Source organism: Furipterus horrens, unplaced genomic scaffold, assembly GCF_987537825.1.
Source record: "Furipterus horrens unplaced genomic scaffold, mFurHor1.1.pri manual_scaffold_6, whole genome shotgun sequence".
Taxonomy (NCBI): Eukaryota; Metazoa; Chordata; class Mammalia; order Chiroptera; family Furipteridae; genus Furipterus; species Furipterus horrens.
Window position 1 is genome coordinate 177,385,485 of NW_028327176.1, and position 22,536 is coordinate 177,408,020.

Genomic DNA, 22,536 nt, shown 5'->3' on the forward strand with positions numbered 1-22,536 from the left:
GATACTTTCTGGAGAGACCTTGTGTGTATGTGCACACGCACGCATGTGCGCACGTATAGCATAATCTTAAAACTGGTGATTTTTAATATATCTTAGAATGCATTTCAGTACACAAACGTCGAACATTTCCATCCTAAGTAATAGGCCTATGTTGTCCCAGAGATGACATCAAAGAACCTTTCAGCAGAACTTTTTCCTTTTTCTATTTTTTTTTCTTGAGAATTTCTATTTGAAGCATTCCAAGCTAAGATTATAAGGAGATTGACATTTTCATTCATAATGTTGCCCAGCCTGAACACCTTGCATCAGCCTCAGGCTGTGTCCCGCTACTTCCGCTGCTCTGCACTCTTGGGGGTGGGGGTGCTAGTGAAATGCAGAAGAAGCAGTAATCTCAGGGATTTTGTTCAGTGGTTAACCCTAATTCTCAGTGTACCCCCATCATGTTCTGCAGGTGAATCTGATTTGGCTTTGTCATTAGGGTCAGATAACCCCAGAGACCAGTGGCTTTACAAATGTGGAGCATAAATTTTGCAGAAGCTGTCTATCGGACTTTGTGTTCATCTCTCCCACTTCTCAAATATGATCCTATTAGTGTCATGTTAGACATCATGGATGTCCTCAGAAACTATAATTCAGTTATTCTGCCCCTTAACCTTGAGTAAGTGATGCCTTCCTCCCATGCTGATTGGACAGTGAGGTGCAGGGGCCTTCCCATGCCTCCTTCTGGTTAGTGGAGGCCTGTAGATGCTTGAAGAGCAGTCACTCAGATGTTGGCCTCTAAGCCTTGGTTCTTGATGTATTGTGTAGAATGTTTACCAGAATTGAGTTACAAGTTAATAAAAGCATTCTGAATATTCAAAGAATTTCTATTAAAATTTTTATCATGCTCGTTTAGTACTAGAGAAACTTCAGAAGATTGAGGCTTATGAAGGAAAACCAAAGATAAGAAGGATAATAAAACTATAGTGTTTAGGAGGTTTTTCTCCCTTTACTAATTCAGATTCATTACCTGAAATATACATTTTTAATTTTTGCAGTAAGTTGCCTTAATAATATTTATTACCAAGTAAGGCCATGGAGACCAACCCCACACCTTCGTGGCCCCCTCTGATGTCTGTTTGGCTGTTTGTAAGTTCACACTCATTTGTTGAATAATAGCAGATGTCACATTAGCGTTAGCTACAACTACACTGTTTCCATTTTATTCATGAAGAGAAGGTGAATGCAAAATTAATATAGATAATTGTGTGGATGACCTCATAATGGGAGATTATTAAAAAATCAAGACCCTCTATTTTAAATTTTAAAATTCTTATACTTCTCTAAATTACAAAAAGAAACCCCGTTTTTTATAGAAACTTGGGAACTCAGAGAAGTATAAAGAAGAAAATTAAAATCACCATTTATCCTCTTAATACGGAGAATATATTATTTTGATTTATTCCTTACAGTTTTTTAAATGTGTGTGTGTGTGTGCAATGATTTAGAAATACAAATGCTAATTTAAACACCTACTTTAAAGTGAACATATAGTTTTGTATCCTCCATTTTTAAACTTGATATTGTATTACCATTCAGCTGTGTATAAGTTCAAGGTGTACAGTGTGATGGTTTGATTTACAGATATTGTGAAATGATTACCACAGTTGGTTAAGCTAACATTGATCTTCTCATATAGATATAATAAAAAGAAAAGAAAGGGAAAAAAGGAAAAAATTTTCTCCTTGTGATGAAAGCTGTTAAGATTTACTCTCAAAAACTTTTCTCTGTTATCATACAGAAGTGTTAACTATAATCATCATGTTGTATTTACATCCCTAGTATTTATTTATCTTATAACTGGAAGTTCATATCTTTTTGACTATCTTTCTTTAATTTTTCATCTCTCCATTTTTCACCTCTGGTAATTGTAAAAAGTCTGATTTCTTTTTCTGTAAGTTTGTTTGCTTGTTTTCATTCCACATGAGATTGTACATTATATTAGTCTTTCTCTGACTGACTTCTTTCACTTAGCATAATGCCTTCAAGGTCTATCCATATTGTCACAAATAGTAGGATTTCTTCTTCTTGTCTTTTTATTTTTATTTTTTTATGGCTGAATAACATTTCTTTGCATATATATCTCACATCTTCTTTATCCGTGCATCCAGCTGATGGACACCTAGGTTCTTTCTGTGTCTTGGCTCTTGTAAATAATGCTGCTATGAAACATGGGAGTACAGATGTCTTTTTGAATTAGTATTTTCATTTCCTTTGGTATATTTCCAGAAGTGGAATTGCTTAATAGTTTCCACATTTTTACTTTAAAAACAGTCAATGTGATAAAAGTGTTTATACATAAATCTTCCTAAGATATATAATTTCAACAGTTTTAAGGCTTTTGTTACATATTGCCAAAATGCTTCTTCAATGTCTGAACCCATTTTTCTTATTAATTTATAATAGTTCTTAGTTTACTCCACTAAACTACACTAAAACTTACTTTATAAAAATAAACAAAATGTTTTCCTATTTTGTCATTAGTTTTTATTTTTTATTGAGGACAATTTTATGGGAGTGTTCTTTTAAAATTTTAGAAATAAACTTTATTAGATTGAAGGAATTGACAATTAGTAAGTTTGTCCAAATGTTTAAAAAACAATTAAAATGATGTGATATCTGCAACTTCTTTAAAACTTTATATTTTGAGGGTAGTTTTACCCATACATAATGAGGAGAAAGAATTTGATTGAATCTGACTAGCTAAAATATGAAATTTAGATGATGGTACATTTTATTTTTAAGAACTAGAAAATCATTGTATTGAAGATTTTAAAAATATTATTTTTTAATGTAAAAAATTTATAAATACTTGATTTTGTTATCAAAATTTACAGTAAAATTAACTATTTTGCTTTAAAAAATGACCTCATCTGTGGAATATGAGAAACATAAAACTTTGTATAGCAATCCCAAATAATGCTTACACTAATACCTAACATTTGCATTATCTCTTTGCTTTTCCCTCTTTAGGACATCCAGGCGGAGATTGATGCCCATAATGACATATTTAAAAGTATTGATGGAAACAGGCAGAAAATGGTAAAAGCGTTGGGGAATTCTGAAGAGGCAACTATGCTTCAGCATCGACTTGATGATATGAACCAAAGGTGGAATGACTTAAAAGCAAAATCTGCAAGCATCAGGTCAGAATAGTCAATATTAAAATAAACTTAATGATCGGGGGGAGTCGAATTCTTGTATGTGAGTCAGATAGAGAACAAGAAGCCATAACGCCATGCTCCTTATCCTCTGAAATACTCTAAGATTTAAATGCACAGACCGTTTTTCTAAAGTTCTAGTTTTAGCTCTCTCTCTCCAGTGCCCTCCACAAACTGTTCCTGATTATTCATAAAGTTGTATATCATATCTTCAACCTAATAATACTAATAATTATGTTACCAGCACCTGATAACCATTTTTTACTGTCACCAAGGACTATGTTAGGATCCTTACAAACCCTGCTTTATTTGGTACTCAAAAATTTCTAGGAAGGTGAGTAGTAAAATTCTTTCTTAACATGTGGAAACAGAGGCTTAATGAATATGAAGAACTTGCCAAGTATTTGAACTAACAAGTGTCAAGCCAGGATTTGAATCTAGATCTTTTGGACTCTTGGCAGTGAACATGTTTTGCTTCATTATGCTATTTGTATATCCAATTTGAAGAAATTAAATATCACTTATGGACATGAAAGTAGAAAACTGATGATTCATGTCTGTATTTGAACAGTCAAGTTAAATAGGGATAAATTTGAAGACTAGGATCCTGACTAGGAGGGGACCTTGGAAAATACCTATTGTGACAATTATTAATGTCATTGGGAGTCAAGAATATTTTAGAATTATATATAATGGATAGTGGATATAGATTTAGAGGAAACTGAGATTATGTTACTGAGCAAAAATCCAAAAGAAAATGTTGGGAGAAAGACCACGTTCCTGCACCTGAATCAGTTTTTTCAGAAACTGTATGATGTACCGAAAAATGTACAGCCTTAAACCAGATGATCTTGAATTTGACTTTTTAACTTTACTATTTATTTACTGATCTTGGACAAGTCACTTAGTCTCTGAGCCCTAGTTTTCTCATTTATAAAATCAAAATATAGATATTTAATTTATATGATTGCTGTGAAGATTGCATAGGATAATCTGATAGTTCCTTAATCTATGTAAAGTCCGTTCAACCTAACATACAGTTTATTTTATTTTATTTTATTTTATTTACTTTTTACCTAATGAGTCTCAGTGGATCTGCTTCAGTTGGCTTCTGGATTTCACAGCATTAGTTTATAAAGAGTGGAAATCTTCAGTGATTACAATTATGAATTAAAAATTTTTTTTTTCTACAGAGATATCCTAAAGGTTTTTACTTTTCTGGAGATTTGCACTTCTTTTTATACTTATAAAGAGGGGGGTAATATAGCATGACTGTAAGATCTCATTGAAAATCATGTCATTATCTTTCAAATACTATTTTTTAATAAGAGGGAAATTCTGGCATACTACAAAGTGAGAGAATATACTTACGCTTGTTGAAGATTGAATTTTCAACTGGGCAGATTCAGGTTAATATGGTCCCAACGGAAGGGGTGGTTAAGTTCATTTCCAACCATCATCAAAGCCTTTATAACAGAGATGATTCCTCAGTTGAGCCAGGGAAGATGTATAGTTACTCCTCAAATGGACTGAGTGAGGACTGGAGAAAGGCTTCTAAGTGGGAGGTTTAAAGTAACACTGTGTTTCCATGGAATAGTTAAGAAGTTCAGTCTGGCTGAGAATAGAATTTACTGTTGGTATAGAGAAGAAAGACGATTGCTAGAGAAAAAGGGAGAATGGGGGTCAGACATAAATCCTGGAACATCTGTGTGCACCATGCTGCATTCCACTGGTGACAGAATTAGACCACTTTTAGGTGACATAATTAGATCTGAGTTTGCGAGGATCCCTCCGACACAACTAGGAGGATGCTTTAGATGAGCACAGTTCTCAAGACAGGGAGCCTTGTGCAGAGACCCTTTCAGTGTCTAGGAAAGAAAAGAGACTGAATAGATACTTAATTCATGTTCTTGAGGAACTGGCCAGACATGTAGAAACAAATAACGGGGCGCTCCTGGATGGAGCTCTCTTCAAAAGAGAGCTGTAGGCCAAATGGTGGTGGCATGGGGAGTATCCAGAGAGAGGTGGCAGGAAAGGATTGTGTGTAGACCAGAGGGTGCACCGTAGAGGAGAGCGCAGCACGGAATCCCAGGAAGCCCTGATACATATGGAAGAGGGGAAGGAAAAGGAAGCCAGCGAAGAACCTGAAAGTGGCTGTCCTGGAGGTGGGAGGAGACTCTGGAGAATGTTTTCAGGAGCCAAAAGGAGGGGCTTCAGAAAGGAGGGCTTAGTGGGGAGCGCTGGCTGCTTGAAGAGGTCGAGTAGTCAGGGCTGCAGAGTCCAGTTCTCATCAGAAGGGCTTTGATGACTTTTTGCCAGGGCCATTTTGTGACTGAGGCAAAAATCTGGGAAGTGAGGCACTGGGAATGGAACTGAGTATACAGTGTCTCTTTTTCTCAAGTCACTACTCGGAAGGGAAGTGGGGAGAGGGAACACATTGTTATAAGTATATTATTGCACATAACGGTATCGTATGTTTACAATAGCTGACAAGCTACATCTATATCTATATTGACCTTTCTCTGCTTTGATATAGATTGGATATGTTTAATGTAATGAGTAATATAGTTTCATTTTTATCTTCAAAAAATGGACATAATAAATTTCATGAACCTATTCATCATTGCTTAGACATTTATGAAAGATAAAACGGTTTATTATTCTCAGTAGTGAGCCGTCATATAGGAAGCATACCTCCGAGCGGCATGGTGGAGCAAAGTTGTTCTCTGGACCTAGACTCAGACCCTGGCTTTGCCACTTAGCCACTGTGGCACCGCGGGCGGGGTACTTAACCTATTATTAGTCTCATTGATTTCCATTCTGGTTGGCACTGATCTGTTCAAAATACACAGAAAGTCTCTCTACCCTATTTTTTCTATCTTTAATCACTAATCCTTGGAATTTCTGTGAGGGTCCCCAGCAAGGCTGGGTCCTGAACAAATGTGAACCAGAAGTATGGCCCAGAGAGAAAAGCAGCGATGTACGAATTGCTGACAGAACGTGCTGAAGGACAGAGCTCAGAGTGAGAGCTAAATGGGGCTCTTGACCAAACTTCGGAATGAGGCAGAAATTCCTAGCAGTCACTGTTCAAGGTGGCCTCCAAGTGAGAAGCTGCATGGAAGAGGAGAAAGAACTCAGTGTATGCAGACCTGTTCTCAAGAGTTAAGGGTGGGCGGAGCTTAAGCACATGCAGTAATTCCCAGGTTTACAAATCAGAGTCCTCGCTCCGCCCCTACAGGGACTGAGAGAGTAAAGGGGCAGGGAAGAGGGCAGGGAAGAGGCCGTGAGTGTGCTTGGTGACAAAATCCCTCCCTAAGGCGGGAAGTGTTCTCATTAGCAAACATGCAGAGACAGCCTATCTCCCAGGCACCTGGCTCCTTCACTCCTTACTGAAAATGGCACCTGTTGAGCACAATGTGAATTACTGCTTCTCTGTTCTTTCCTCTTCTTCCTTTAAAGCACAGTTTACCCTTAGCACCGGCTTCTCTTGGGAACAACATCTCCTGTGTCTGTAATATTTCTGTAAAGCTCTTCCACCGCTTTTCTTTATAATTGAAAGCTGGCTTTCCATTTAATTGCCTGCTTTACTTAAATGTAATTAAATTTAAGTTTAATTTGCCCATTTTCCTCACCTGGAAGCCAGTGGGAATATTCTGCATACTTAACCACCGCTATAGACACCAGACAGTCAGAGTGCCAGCCATAAACTTCCAGTGCGGCACCCACGGACGCATTGGCTGAACAGGACTCCTGCCACGCAGCTGCTAACAGGGAAAGTAGCAGCCTCTTACCTACTGCTAAGGCATTGCTTCTCCACCTGTTAACAACTTCTCCTTCAAAATTAATACATCCAGCCCTGACCAGAGTGGCTCGGTTGATAGGGTCATCCCACAGAGTGAAAGCTCACGGGTTTGATTCCCGGTCAGGACACGTGCCTGGGTTGCGGGTTCGGTCTCCATTCAGGGTGCCAACAGATTGATGTTTTTCTCTATCTCACATAGATGTTTCTCTCTCTCTCTCTTTCTCCCTCCCTTCCCTTCTCTCTGAAAATAAATAAATAAAACCTTTAAAAAAAGAAGTGAATTCAGCCATTATTCTCCCTCCTACCATCTATTTCCTGCTTTCTCCTGATCTGCATGGAACTCTCCCACTTTGCTTATTGATTTGAGCACCTCACTTCCCTTTCATGCTCCACTGTTTCCTCAGCTGTCATTCTGGGTGCCGATACCCATATTGATAACTTTTTATATTTTTAGTTACAAGTTTTTTTTTAACTGTATAAAAGCCTTTATCCCTATTCTAAGTTCCGTAGACCTGCCATAGCTGAGATCCGTTTACTACCTTCTCATGGCATCTTGGCATTCCTGAGATGATTGCTCTCCAGGAGACCAAGGCAAGATTGTTCTCCAGAGCACACATTTTATTTTACTACATTCCATCTGGCCATGTGCATCTGAATGCCACCGATTTGCCAAATTGTTTACAATATCATCAATAAATCAACTCTCCTTAACGTTAAAGTCATGGATTTTATGAAGAGGGTACCTTCTTTCATTACCTTATCGTATACCAGGATTATCTCTATCTGGTACCTAACGGTATAGTTTTGTCCTGGGTATATCGTTCATCTAACGTATTACAACTAGATTTTTTTTTCAAGTACATTTTCTAATCTCTTCAGCTATTGAATTCTTAGCTTTCTTTTTATTTTTCCTTCTTCCTAAACTTGCCCATCTTTCTCCTAATCTTTAATGGCTTAAACCTTTCCTCTTGTCTGACTCATCAACCCTTTTTACCTAGGTTGGATTTTGTCATAAGCCATTTCAGTGATGTCAGGACCTTGAATTTCTTTGCTCCCTGGAATGAATTTCCTGACTCCTCTTTAAAACTCTGACACCCTGAAACCACATCCTCTCTTTTCCCTGCTCTTAATTCTGCACTACTTACTATTGCATTAGAAAGTGAAAAATGGTAACATTTTTTACTCTAGTTTGATTCTTTCTACTTAGAATTGGTATTGTGATTCTGAATGATTTTCCACCACGTTCACCACCATGCCTATTTTTAAAAGATTTTGATTCCTCTTTAGCTCCCAAACCGCTTCCCAAACTCCCTCTCTGCAGGTGGCCTTGCTTCATTTTCCTGAGAGTGAAGCCATCTGATAAATGCCTCTTCTGCGTGTCCTGCATTTCAAATTGTGTTTCAGTATTGTCATAGTGGGGGGCATCTGCTCTAATTTATCATCATTTTTAGAAAGAGAATATCTGCCAGATGTCATAGTAACAGTTAATAGTTGTTGAACATTCATGTGCCCGACCGACGCTAAGCGCTCTACAGGCACTACCTTCTAAGACCATGGTGTGGTCACCAGGACTATCTGGTAATAATTGGCTCAATTCCTTGGTTAGTTTCTTAAATATTATATTGCTGTCTTTTCGGATAACTATGATTAAACTTTTTAAATACAAAAATCCAAGGTGCCAAATATTATTAAACTTCTTAAATACTAAAATCCAAGGCGCCAACCATTCTTTTGTGATCCAAAAACAATATGTACAATTGTATATTACACTTAGAACAGCGTAAGAGAAGACAGCTAAAGATTTGAAACTTTACCTAGAAGACAGTCTCTTAGGAACTTTGACAATGGTTTTTTCCTCCCTGGAAAAACGTCAGTTGGAAATATACTAATAAATTCAGTAATGGGAATGACATGTCTTAAATTTTATATTTATTTAATTTAGGATTGTGTTAATTAAATAGCTACTTATCAGCTTAGTTATATTTTAATATAGGTCCTTATTAACATATGGTTTCAAAGGCCAGTGAAATTGTCAAATCTAATGAAACGGGTTTCAGAGACAAAATTCTACCTTCTCATTCTTTTATGAGCCTCTTAAAAATTCAGGACACCTTTTAAAAAGCCGATAGAGAAGATTAACATTTAATATCATCATTATAGCCGATGTTATCACATTTTACAATGTCACTGACTCCACTTTTAAAAAACCTTAGGTAGTAGAGTTTTGCTAACCATATTGTAAAACCACTAAAATTTCTTCTTCCCAAATCTAACAGAGGAAGATTCTGCTGCCCTTCTCTCTTTCCCAGCGCACCCCTGCCCCCGGTTGAGCGCTTTGCCACGCAACTTTCTGCAGTGGTAGACGTGGTTCTTTATCTACACAGTTCAGTACGGTAGCTACTAGCCATAGGTGGCCTGTTGAGCACTTGAAATGTAGCTAACGCAACTGATGAACTGAATATCAAATTTTATTTATTTTAATTAACTTAAATTTAAATTGAAATAGCCACATATTGCTGGTGGCTACCATATTTGGAAGCCCAGCTCTAGTGTTCTTTCAGCACAGGGTGAATTCAGACATCTTCACTTTTTTTCTCCTAATGAGTCTTAATTCTCTTTCTGGGAGCAGGAATACCATCCTTTTAATGTTACTGACTACAGACATACAAAGCTATTTTCTTTTATTATAACTAAATTTATATTCTATGGGTGTTACCATAAGCTAAAAATAAATTTGATTTGTAGTGAAAATGCCAAATTGAATATCTAATTCTTTATAGTCCTTGCACAATAGGGGGTAGTATGTCTTTGCCCCTCTTACTTTGGGTCATTATACCATTCGGTAGACCTGCTTTTCAAATATCTACAAACAGATCTGGGTAGTTCCTGTTTGTTCTCTTCAGTGCTATGCATGATAGAAGAAACATAGTGGAAAGAGCTTGGATTTTAGTTTGGATCCCAAATTCTCATCATGGCTTCCTGAGCAAGTTTATTCCTTCTCTGAGCCATAGAGTTGTCGTCAGGTTTCCTATTTAAGAGTACATTGGTTTATTGTTTTTCTTCTAACTTGACCTTACTTTCTATCTCTGATATCAGAGCAGTTGCTCCAAAAATGTTTGTTTGTGTTGAATAAATGAAAAAAAAAACCTGTATTTTATTTTAATAAGTCTTCCTCCTTATTCACTCACAAAGTTTCCTCTCTTTTTCATATCTATACAATGCGAGAAGGGCTAAAAACTTATTTGAAGGAACATTGAATGGTAGAGGCATCTGGTGATTTAAAATAAATATTAATACATAGTTTCTTCCATAGTTCATTTCCTTCCTTCCTTCCTTCCTTCCTTCCTTCCTTCCTTCCTTCCTTCCTTCTTTCCTCTCTGTCTCTCAGATGTAAAGTACAGCACTGTATAGGGAATATAATCAATAATCAATAATATTATAATAACTGTGTACATGTCAGATGGGTACTGGATTTATTGGGGCATCACTTCATAAGTTATATAAATGTCTAACCACTCTGCCATATATCTGAAACTAATATAATATTGAATGTCAACTATATTTGATAAAAAAAATTTTTAAATAGCGGCAGGATATTTTTCTACTAATTTAAATATTATTTTTTTGAATCTTTACCTTCTAACAACTTTTGCATATTTTTATAAATAATTTATCATTTAAAAATGTTTAAGCAGTTGTAAAATAAATGATTCAGTCTAAAAAAGAGGGATTTTTTATAGCATATTGTATAGTAGACATTATCCTAGGTCGATAATACATTCAATGAAAGTACCTATTATATAGCCCATGTCAAGAGCCCAAAGAATAAACTGAAGCAGGTGAGAGTTAGGACAATGAGTCAATTATCCAGAATATAAGTGCCCACAGATATGTGTCAAATAAAGAAATGTTTTAAGTGAAGATTCTGAAAACATGATTGATGACTGGTTCTAAAGTCTTGGGGAAATGTAAGCTTTAAAATGTTTAGAGTCAAATTGAGTAAGTACAATTAACACCATACACAGATTTAAGGTTTCTTCTTGCAAAGCATTCAACCCATTGCCCAAGAAAAAGCTTTCATCTTGAAAGATGAAAGAATTAAATTGAAACTAGAACACTGAAGGCTACTACGGAAGCATGCATGTATTTGGGCATATGGTAGTAATCCACTAAACACATAGTTATAGTCTATTGGAGAATAACCAAAACAGATTTTCCAGGCAAAGATTCTGCCAGATCAGGTTGCTTTTTACTATGGAAAATGAAAGATGCAGAGAAGTATATATACCAATATTATCTTTTTTATAAATTTCAGTCATTTCAGTATCTCCTTTATAAAAGTCTTGCCTTCATCTTTATAAATAGTTCTTCAGGTGCTGAGTGCTGTCAGTTTCAGTGATCAACTTCATTATTTCTATTCAGTCAGAAGAGTTAATTGCATTGAAAAAAACACTTGCACACTGTTCAATACAATGAGTGCGTAACTGGAAATCAAAGAATGTGTGGTTTATTATTGATTAAAGAGGTAAACTACAGACATTGAAGATGCAGGATCAAATAATCTAAAAGAGGACAGGGTCTGTATGTAAGTGTTTTGCACCCAGAGACCCTCAAGCACTTCTTGATTTACTGAGGACCTCTGATTTCTACTGATTTCTAGAGGTCTTTTTAAAAAAATTACATTTAAAAATACTGGAAAGAAATTGTATCAGGTTAGTCAAGTGTAGGGCAAAATCATTTTTAACTGTCGGAATTTTCAGTTAACGTAATTAAAATTATTTAGTTCTGCTCTGTGACAAGTAAAATCATAGTTTATCAAGGATAGGTAATTACATATTTGGCCTGAAATTAATCGATATGAATACAGAAAAGCTGGTGCTTGAGCAGAACTGGAATTTCATTAAAGAACAATTTTATACAGCATAGGAAATATAGTCAATACTATTATAATAACTATGTATGGTGTCAGATGTGTATTAGACCTGTTGGGGTGATCGCTTTGTAAGGCATATAAATAGCTAATCACTATGTTTTACATCTGAAGCCAATATAATAATGTATTTCAAATGTAATTGAAAAATAATTTTTAAAAAACCTAACTACAAAAAAGAGGCGGCTCAAAAAAAATAAAATTAAAACTTTGTGAAGTGAGATCAATTATAGCACCCATAGAATGAATAGAAAAAATTGTAAATGCAAGAGAATAAAATAAAAATTTTAATCATGCAATTCTCAAAAAATTATAAAACACCTCAAACTTCTTTTTCGTATTTAAAAATTATTTTTTATTATCTTGTGCCTACTCTTTTCAATAAGACATAGAATTTTAGTCTGTTTTCTCTTAGCCCGCTGACAATGGAACTAGAAATAGATTTCAGGACAGACAATTGGCCTTTTGCATGTGACTGAATGCTGGCTTATGCTATTTTAGAGATATGAAGAACTCCATTTTTTTCTTTTAGCCAAGAATATTGGTTCATAGACTATAGTCATTATTTTATGAATTGGAGATGAACTGATTAACTAGAGATCAATGATTTATAGTTGTTCTGAAAATGTTATGAACTCTTAAACAAAGGCTTCAGATACTGTTGATATATTTCTGGGAGTACCACCTAATGTGATCAGTGAGGAAATACGTGTTTGAATTATCTGGAGCAGACGTATCAGCTTTGTGACAGAGGCTCAAGTAGATCAGATGTCAAAAAAAGGAAATAATTGGTAAATCTGAGGGTCCGTAGTGGCTGTGCCTAGTATCACTTAGTAAGAGTTCAGCTTTGTGAAAGTGGGATTCCTAAGACCAATGTCAAGGTAAGAATTGTTGTCTAAGAGGATATGAAACCTGATGAACAGAGGTTTCTTGTACTCGGAGTTACTCCAAATCTTTTCTCATCAAACAAAGTCTTTAGTCTTTGGAAATCGTTGTGTGACAAGGCTTATGTCTACCTCCATCAGCCTTGCCCCTTTCGATCTGAAAGGTCAAGGTAATTCCATTTCACATAGTTTAGCTCTTAAGTCCACATTTACAGTCTGTCCACTGGGGTAAAGCAGGACTGGGTAAATGCTAATTTCTCGTGTCTCTGCAGTTGTTTCTGAAGGATCTATCTTTTCATATTCAGCCCATGTGGTGTGGGCTTAAACTGGATAAGTAGATTTTCTTCAAGATCCTTAAAAGAACAACTAGCAAATTTGTGCTTTTGATTACATTTCTATTCTCAAAGGCTTTGGCTGTTACTGGTTTCTTCATCACATAAAAATGTATTTCCTAAACGTGGTTTTCTGATTATGAAGTTCATAATTTAAGTATCTAAGTGTACTTTTCTGTGAAACAAAAGCTTACCTTTAAATCACACTATAAAGGACTATAATCAGTGATTTCTGCTCTATTGTTTTTATTCACAGTAGAAATTTGTCATTGGGCACCAGTCAGCCTTAAGCCAAATAATGTTCTGTCCAAGTAATGCATTATGTTTTCCAACTTTTTACGTAAATGTTGTGATGTTCTCTTTTTAGTAATGTATTTGGTTACAAGAGAAATAGGGGCATTAAGAATTTCTTTTCCTAAAAAATTAATTAGCCTTTTTTGGAAAGAAAAATAATTGAGGTCTGCTGTAAATATTCAATTAGTACAAAATAACTTAAAAATAAATGTTTACTATGTTCTCAGTAGTAATCACAGCTGGTATATTTCTTTCTAAGTATTGTATATACATATAATTTCTTCTCTATCCTTCTCTTCATGTATATAGATGAAATGAGAAAAAGATTATTCTGAATGTGGATATAAAGTACACACAAACTACTGAAACTTCCTTTTCCAGTTATACATGATATCGGGGACATTCTTCTTGAAAGCCTCATGTTTATGCTTTTGTAGTGTAGAGTGTATATTTTAAATTTTGAAAGATAGTACCAACATGTCCTCTAAATTCAAAATAGCTTTCTTACAAGGAAATTATATATATATATATATTTTTAAATATATATTATATGTTATATATGTAATATGTATTATATATATAATTAAGGAATATAGTCAATACTATTGTGATAGTTATAATTTTATTATTATTTTTATTTTTTACGAAGAACCTCTTTCTTAGATGTAAACATTAGTTAGTCATCCAAGATTATTAAGCTAAATGAAAGTATGTAAGTTTTTGAATGCAATTCAAGCATCTAAATATGGTCAGCATTCTCTCTCAACAGGGCGCATTTGGAGGCCAGTGCTGAGAAATGGAACCGGTTGCTGATGTCCTTAGAAGAACTGATCAAATGGCTGAATCTGAAAGATGAAGAGCTTAAAAAACAAATGCCCATTGGAGGGGATGTTCCAGCCTTACAGCTCCAATATGATCATTGTAAAGTAAGTTGACCATGTGTGGTGGGTACCTTTTTAAATTAATTTCGATTTTGGTCAAGCAAATACTTAAAATAAAATCCTAGATAAATAAGTTGAATCAATTGACACAGGTCCTGCCCTACCCTCTGACCTTCCTCCCCACTTCTAATAGTCAGTATTTAGGCATTTAGGCACTTACTTTGTATCCATTGCTTCCATTTGTTTCAAATCAAGTTTTCTCTTCTTATTAACTAAATTTTTTTAAAAAAATTATAGATATCTGAAGTATAATACTGCTTTTAGGTAATTATGAAATTTATCTAGTTTTCCAGTAGATTTTAAGATATTAATATATTATATTGGGGAAATTTTTTTTACTGCAAGTTAATCTTAAATTCCAAAGTCATAGAGTCATAAAGAATTACAAACTATCTTATTTATAATAAATAAAATTGACAAAAGGGAGGCCTTGTAGTAGTAAGAAAACAGCATGGTCTTAAGTCTTAGAGCAAATGCCAAAAGTATTTAAGATCATTTTATGTTTTCTTTTTCTAAACTTAGACCTTTCCTGAGTTATGTTTTTATTCTGCTCAAATTTCTGTCTCTATGCAAATTTGTACTTCTACTCTGCGAAGCAGATATGTTGAAATATTATCAACTGACAGATTAATTCTTAGCTCCTTGTATTATTTCAATTATTTGCCATATTAACTTTCTAGTTATTTATTTAATATTCTGTCCTACCAGTTTACTCAAATATTACATATCAGCTTGTTTTATTATGTATTTTGTTCTGTTCACATCCATTGCATGTTCTCATTCTAAGTCCGTATATTTTAATGGGATGTTAGGATGCTGTTCTCATTTGAAAAATGACAAACACTAGCTTATGCATCTTCTAAAGGGAAGTGGCATCTATATAATACATTGCTTTAATGCAAAATAATAAGACCTTAACATTTATTTTATTTTGAACCCTTGTGACGAGGTTATTCAAATTACCGATTGAGTAAGCATCCCCTTTCTACTTAAAAAGAGAATATGATAGAGAAATAGCTGAAACACAAGAAAAACGAAGATAACACTGGTGTGATATACAAAATTAATAATAAAATAATATTTTTAATGATTTATTTAAGAAAACTACATTTCTTCTTACTTTTTTCAATTTTCCCTTCTATTAGTTATTCATATACCATTTTTGTGGATTCAGATATCTGCGATGAAATAGAATAACACAAAGCTTTCTAATGGATGTGCTCTATAAAGGAATAAAAGCTGCTTGTGACCAAGTACTACTAATTTTTATTAAAACCAAAATCTTGAAGTATGAAATGATTGTCCTACTCTGGCCTTAGAAAGTAAAGCGTATATATCAACATTTCCAGTAAGTCCCGGCTATTTTCCACCCCACCCCCAGCCCAGGGCAAGATCACCCACCCTGTTCTATGCTGTTTCAGTCCATCCTGGAGCACTATATGCAGCGCTCTCAGTCAGCCCGTTAGGCCCAGGCATTTAGTTCATAAAGATAACACTAATAATTATGTTGATGATAATAATGATTTATTCATTCAATAAGGATTTATTAATATGCACCATACATATTAGGCAGTGGTGAATCAATAATGAACGAAGTTCTTGCCTGATTCTGAGTAGTAAGAGATAGACAATAGAAAAGAAATAAATATATAACATGTCCCATGGTTATAAGTGACATGAAAAAAAATAAAGCAAGGTCAAGGAGAGAGCAACAGACATGCGATTTTATGTGAAGAAGTTCAGGGAAGTATCATAAATGTGTAATTTTTGAATAGACACCTGAAGCAGGTGAGGCAATAAGCAGTGCTACTCTGTGGAGGAAGAAATCTTGTGGGAAAGGAGACAGACACAGGGCATAAAGGCTGTGACGTTCTGGGCCTATTTGAGGAATACCACAGTTACCCGTGTGGTTGAGCTGTTTCGACAAACAGAGAGTCAGCTAGGGGATGAGGTCAGGTAAGGGAGGGGGAAAGGGTTTAGATCACATAGGTCCTTGAAAGTCCTTTGTAAGGACTTTAGCTTTTACTTTGAGTAAGATGGGAAGCCATGGCGGTTTTGATAATTGCAGTGCTGTGATCTGCTTATGTTATGTAGTGGTTACCAGTTAAATGATGAATAGAAGTTCAGGGATGTATTTCAGTAATATAGGTGGGGGTGGAGGTGACTTGGATAAGGGTGTAAGAGTGGAAATAGTGAGATATGACTGGTTACTGAATATATTTTGAAAGAGCCAATAGGATTTGCTGGATGGGAGATATGCGGGTTCCGGGGAAAGTGGAGTCATGGTGTTAGGAGTCACAGGTTTTGGACAAAGTAAATGGAAGGATGGAGGACTGTCCTGAGAGCTGGGAGAGTGCTGGATGAGCAGTCTGAAGAGGAAACTCAAGCATTTGTCTTTTGACATTTTGAAGTTTAAGATGCTTATTAGGCAGTTGAATATATAGGTCTGAAGTTGAAGGAAAGGCCAGGACTAGATCAAAATCATTAGAGCATATATGTTAGTCGTGGAATTGGGTGCGATCACGCAGGGAATCAAGAATTCCAACACATGAGCCCTGGGCCACCTTTGCCTTAGAGGCTGCAAAGATAAGACTGAGAATCCAGAGCCAAAATGGCAGAAGAACTAAGAGAGGACAGAGTGCAGGCAACCAAAGAAAGATTTGTGTCATGAAGGAGGGTATGATCATGAAGATCATATATTGCTGAGAGGCTGAATAAGGAGGTCAGAAAATTGACCATCTAAAGAAAGTCATTTCAGTGGTATGGTAAAGCTGAAAGTCTAATTGGAGTAGTTTCAAGAAAGAATATGGGTGGAAATATAGAGAACTCTTTCAAGAATTTTTACAACAAAGAAAACAGAAGTGAGAGGAGCTGGAGGGAGGATGTGAGGTCGAGTACAGTAGTCCTGCCTTATCCATGGGGGATACATTCCAAGACCCCCATCGGACACCTGAGATCATGAATAGTACCAAACCCTATATGTACTAGGTTTTCTCCTATACATACATACCTATAATTAAATGTAATCTATAAAACTGGCACATTAGGAGATTAACAATAATACCTAATAATAAAATCGAACAATTATGACTATATACCATAATAAAATGCAGAAGCATTCAGGAAGCCGCCGATATAGGCAACGCACGAGGAATGTATGAGGGTATCAAGAAGGCAACAGGCCCAATCCCCTCCAAGATCGCCCCCCTTAAGTCCAAGACAGGTGAGGTCATCACTGACCAGGAACAGCAAATGGGGCGGTGGACCGAGCACTACCTCGAGCTGTACGCAACGAAGAACACCGTAACAGACACTGCTCTTAACGCCATCCCAGACCTACCAGTCATGGAGGAGCTAGACACCCCACCTACTGCGGCAGAGCTCGGCAAAGCCATCGACCGCCTCGCTTGCGGGAAAGCACCAGGAAGCGACGGAATCCCTCCAGAAATCCTAAAGAGCGGGAAACCAGTCCTGCTACAGCCGCTCCATCATCTACTCTGTCGCTGCTGGAAGGAGGGTTACATCCCCCAGGATATGAGAGATGCCAACATTATCACCATGTACAAGAACAAAGGAGACCGCAGCGACTGCAACAACTACCGGGGCATCTCTCTCCTCAGCGTCGTCGGCAAAGTATTCGCCCGGGTCGCTCTTGCCCGCCTGCAGACCCTTGCTTCCCGCGTCTACCCAGAGTCCCAGTGTGGCTTCAGAGCTGGCCGATCAACAGTGGACATGATCTTCTCCCTACGCCAGCTGCAGGAGAAGTGTCACGAGCAGCATAAACCACTCTACCTCGCCTTTATCGACCTCACGAAGGCGTTTGATCTGGTCAGTCGAAGCGGACTCTTCAGCTTGCTATGGAAGATTGGCTGTCCACCACATCTGCTTGCTGTGGTCATGTCCTTTCACGACAACATGCACAGCACGGTGTCCTACAACGGCGCAACCTCTGAGGCCTTCCCAGTCAGCAGCGGAGTAAAGCAGGGCTGCGTCCTCGCGCCTACGCTGTTCGGAATCTTCTTCTCCATGCTCCTCCAATACGCCTTTAAGGACTGCAGCGAGGGTGTCTTCATTCACACCAGATCCGATGGCAAGCTCTACAACCTGGCCCGTCTACGAGCCAAGACCAAAGTCAAAGAGGTGCTCATCCGTGAGATGCTCTTCGCCGACGACGCAGCTTTGACATCACACTCCGAAGAGGGACTCCAGCAGCTAGTCACTTGCCTTTCCCACGCATGCAAGGAGTTCGGACTAGCCATCAGCCTGACGAAGACGAATGTTATGGCTCAAGGCACGGGGACTCCCCCATGCATCACCATCGACGGGTACACCCTGGAGGTTGTCAACGACTTCACTTACCTCGGGTCCACCATCTCGAGCTCTCTGTCAGTCGACTTGGAGGTCAACCGGAGAATCGCCAGGGCAGCCACAGTTATGGCCAGACTGAACCGGCGAGCGTGGAACAATTCCAGCCTCACTGAGAAAACCAGACTGCGCATCTACCAAGCCTGCGTACTCAGCACTCTCCTCTATGGCAGCGAGACGTGGACCACCTACGCAAGGCACGAAAGGAAACTCAACAGCTTCCACATGAGGTGCCTGCGACGCGTCCTGCATGTCGCCTGGCAGGATAAGGTCCCCAACACCGAGGTGCTGAAGCGAGCCAATATGAGCAGTTTGCATGCAGTTCTTAGCGAGAGACGCCTCAGGTGGCTCGGCCATGTCAAAAGAATGGATGCAGGCCGTATCCCCAAAGACCTCCTCTACGGCGAGCTAGCAGAAGGCAAGAGGATGACAGGGCGCCCAAAACTGCGGTTCAAAGACATCTGCAAAAAGGACATGACACAATGCTCCATCAATCTCAACACATGGGAAGTTCAAGCAGACGACCGCCTAGCCTGGAGGCTCACGGTCAGGCAAGGTACGTCACGGGCAGAGGCTGCGCGCAACGAGGAGGCGATCCAGAAAAGATCGAGGCGGAAGCAGCGTCAACAGCAGCAACAACGGCCATCTGCCTTCACCTGTACTAAGTGCGGCAGGGATTGTCACTCCCGAGTCGGACTGCACAGCCATTCTCGGCGGTGCAGATAGACTCTCAAGAAGCTACGCCATCGTCTCTCGAGACGGACGGCTGCCGACGACGACGACCATAATAAAAGTTATGTGAATGTGGCCTCTGTCTCTCTCAAAATATCTTACTATACTGTACTCAGCCATTTCTTCTTCTTACATTTTATTTTATTTTTGATGATGTGAGATCATAAAAGGCCTTCTTACATGGAGAACTTTTGCCTTTTCACTTTGTACCTGTAAAAGCACTTTACGCCTCCTCTTTGACATGTTAGAATTGCCAGCAGCTCTCCTCTTGTGCTTTGGGGCTGTTACTAAGTAAAATAAGAGTACAGCACTTGACCGCAAGCGCTGTGATGCCATGCCAGTCATCTGGTAACTGAGATGGTAACTAAGTGACTAACAAACACGCTGCATTTACAGCATAAAAATGCTGGACAAAGGGATGATTCACATCCTGAGAAGAACAGAGGGGGACTGTATGAATTTTTAGCGCATTAGCCAGAATGCCATGCAATTGAAAATGATGAATTGTTTATTTCTGAAATTTTCCATCTAATATTTACAAACTGCTGTTGACTGCAGGTAACCTAACCCATGGAAAGTGAAACCACGGATGAGGGAGGACTAACTGCAATGGTTTATAAAGGTGGGGACTGACTGAACCTGCTTCCATGCTGATAGCAATGATCCTGCAAAATGGGAAAAACCAGTGATGCAGGAGTGACAGTCCCAACGAGGAACAGTGACGGGTGGATATGGTGTACAGTGGAGCTGTTGGTTTTAAGTAGAAGGGCACAAAGTTCATCCGTTTAACAGGCAGCTGTCTGAATTAATTTATTTTGAACCACACGGTACTATTTAGGGAAGCCAAATTAATTTGACAATCTCGCAGTGCTAAAAAATTAGAATGTCTAGAGATTACGAGATGAATTTTTTTAAGGCGACAAAGATATTTAGCATTGATTTGTTAATTACTCCAAGGGATATAATAACATAACTGCAAGTCTTGCATGTCATTGTATACAAGTCTTTAAAGATCAGTTTAAAAAAGCAATTTGTCCTTCAGTGTGGACAAGACAAATAGACATTCACCAGAAGCATCTAGAAACTACCTGTTCTGATGTTACATGACTAAGCACTGAAGGTTCACATTAAAATTTCCGGGGACAGCATTATATATGGAGCAGAAAACACCCTGGGTGGATGTGGGTTTTTGTAAGCTAGGAAACCATTAAGTGACTCAAAACTTGTTTCCAGGGATGTAAACTCTTATGTGAAAGAGTTATGTGAAAAATTAAAGTGGAACGATTATAGGTAGACATCTGACTAACCCATGTCCTCAGCAGTTTATATATTCAAGTTGATCAGAAATTTTGGGGAGCTTTTCTCATGTGGATAGTGGTCTATTATTTTCTGTTCTGAGGCACCTTATGTTGGGCCTTTCTATACAAAGTTATTGAACTTAGCACATGGCCTTAGATAGAACCAGTTTCAGTTTCCACATATTCTACTCACTAGCTGTCTGACCTTGGCTTTGGGGCACATTGTCCAATCTCTTCAGTCCTGTTTTGATCATCAGTATATGTAAACCACTTACCACAGTACATATAGTAAGTAAGTACTTAAGAAGCATTAGCTGTTAAAGTTATTCTTTAAACTAGGACTTATATTTTCTAGTATCTAAAAATTTTAGTTGTTCCATGTTTATATTTTGTATTTTTTTTCTTAGATTCATTATATTTGGGCCCTGTAAGTTTTGATATCATAATGACATTTATTATTTTAACCTGTTGGTAGCTTAAATGATAACTTAGACTACTCAGGAAATGGGATACATTTGAGAATATATGTAGGATAAGTTACTATGTAAGAGTCTAGAGACTGGGATATGATTTATAACTTGTTCTTAATAAAAGAAAACAGCTATGCCAAGCCCATAAGGCATGCAGTGCCTTTAGTTAACTTATCAAAGGTGAATAGGTAAATTAGAAATGTTTAACCATGAATCTAATTACCTTTAAAGGCAATGTTTGAATGTTACTATAATTTCTAAGGAACACAATTAACATGCATTATCTTACATTTTGCATGTCTTTCTCCTGGGTCCTGGCTGCTTTCCCAGCCCCAGATAACTATGGAAAGAGATTCTGATATCTCATATTAATGTGTGCAGTCACTTCGGGTACATAGGGATTGGTTTATGGGAACTCACATATTCTCAAACTCTTCTGATTCCCACGTATATTTCTGTAGTCTAATCCTTTATATGTGCATCAATTTGATGACACTTTTTCATAACTCTTCTTTGATAATGGCAGTGGCAATTACTTCATCATCCATCCGTCTATCTACCCATCCACCCACCAACAATCTTCACTGAATGCTTATATGTTGAATTTGATGCTGAGTATACAAAGGGCAATAAGGCACAGCCTCTGCACTTCAGTGACATATTTTAATAATTCCTATACCTAAATGCTTGGTGCTTGTGGCTGTATCCAGAAGGTATATTAGACATTTCAAGGTTTAAGTGGTGGCTCCAAGACTTCTGTTTAGGATGATACTGTAAGGCCATGCTTTAAAACATCTCGTCTGCTCAAACATCTAGCAATTATAGATAGAATATTCTTAAAAATCAAATAACGAAGTATGGAAAAATTGGGCTTCAAAATAGGACGAATATTCTCTAGGCCAGAAACAAAGCAGAAAAGCGAAGTCATTAGTAGGGTTGATGCTGCTAAACATTGTCACCATCCTGGGTCTTAAGTGATGAGTGAACGGAGAGCCACTAGCAGAATCTGTGCTCACAATCTCTTCTATGTATTGAAATGAGTGACTCATTTCTTTTTGTAATGTAAGTTTCCCAGGAACTGATATCATTATGAAACATTAAATGCCTATATTTTCTTGATTGTTTTAATCAGTGATTCAGAACATTATAGGTTTTTAGCAACAACAGTAATAAATACTTTGCTTAAAATTTAAGGAAATATACACATAGGCAGACTCATTAAATAATAATAATAAGTCAAAAATCCCTGAGAGCGGCGTGTTTGGCATGAGGCCTGGCACACAGTAAA

General features: G+C 37.5%; 1 protein-coding gene across 1 annotated transcript in view; it reads left to right on the forward strand.

The window, feature by feature from the left end:
* UTRN (utrophin) overlaps window positions 1-22,536 on the forward strand; it is a 449,245-nt gene that overhangs the window by 305,262 nt on the left and 121,447 nt on the right. Inside the window, exons 52-53 of the mRNA XM_090279943.1 lie at window positions 3,013-3,185; window positions 14,212-14,368. Of these exons, the coding sequence (XP_090136069.1) occupies window positions 3,013-3,185; window positions 14,212-14,368 (330 nt within the window). The remainder of the gene's footprint in view (window positions 1-3,012; window positions 3,186-14,211; window positions 14,369-22,536) is intronic.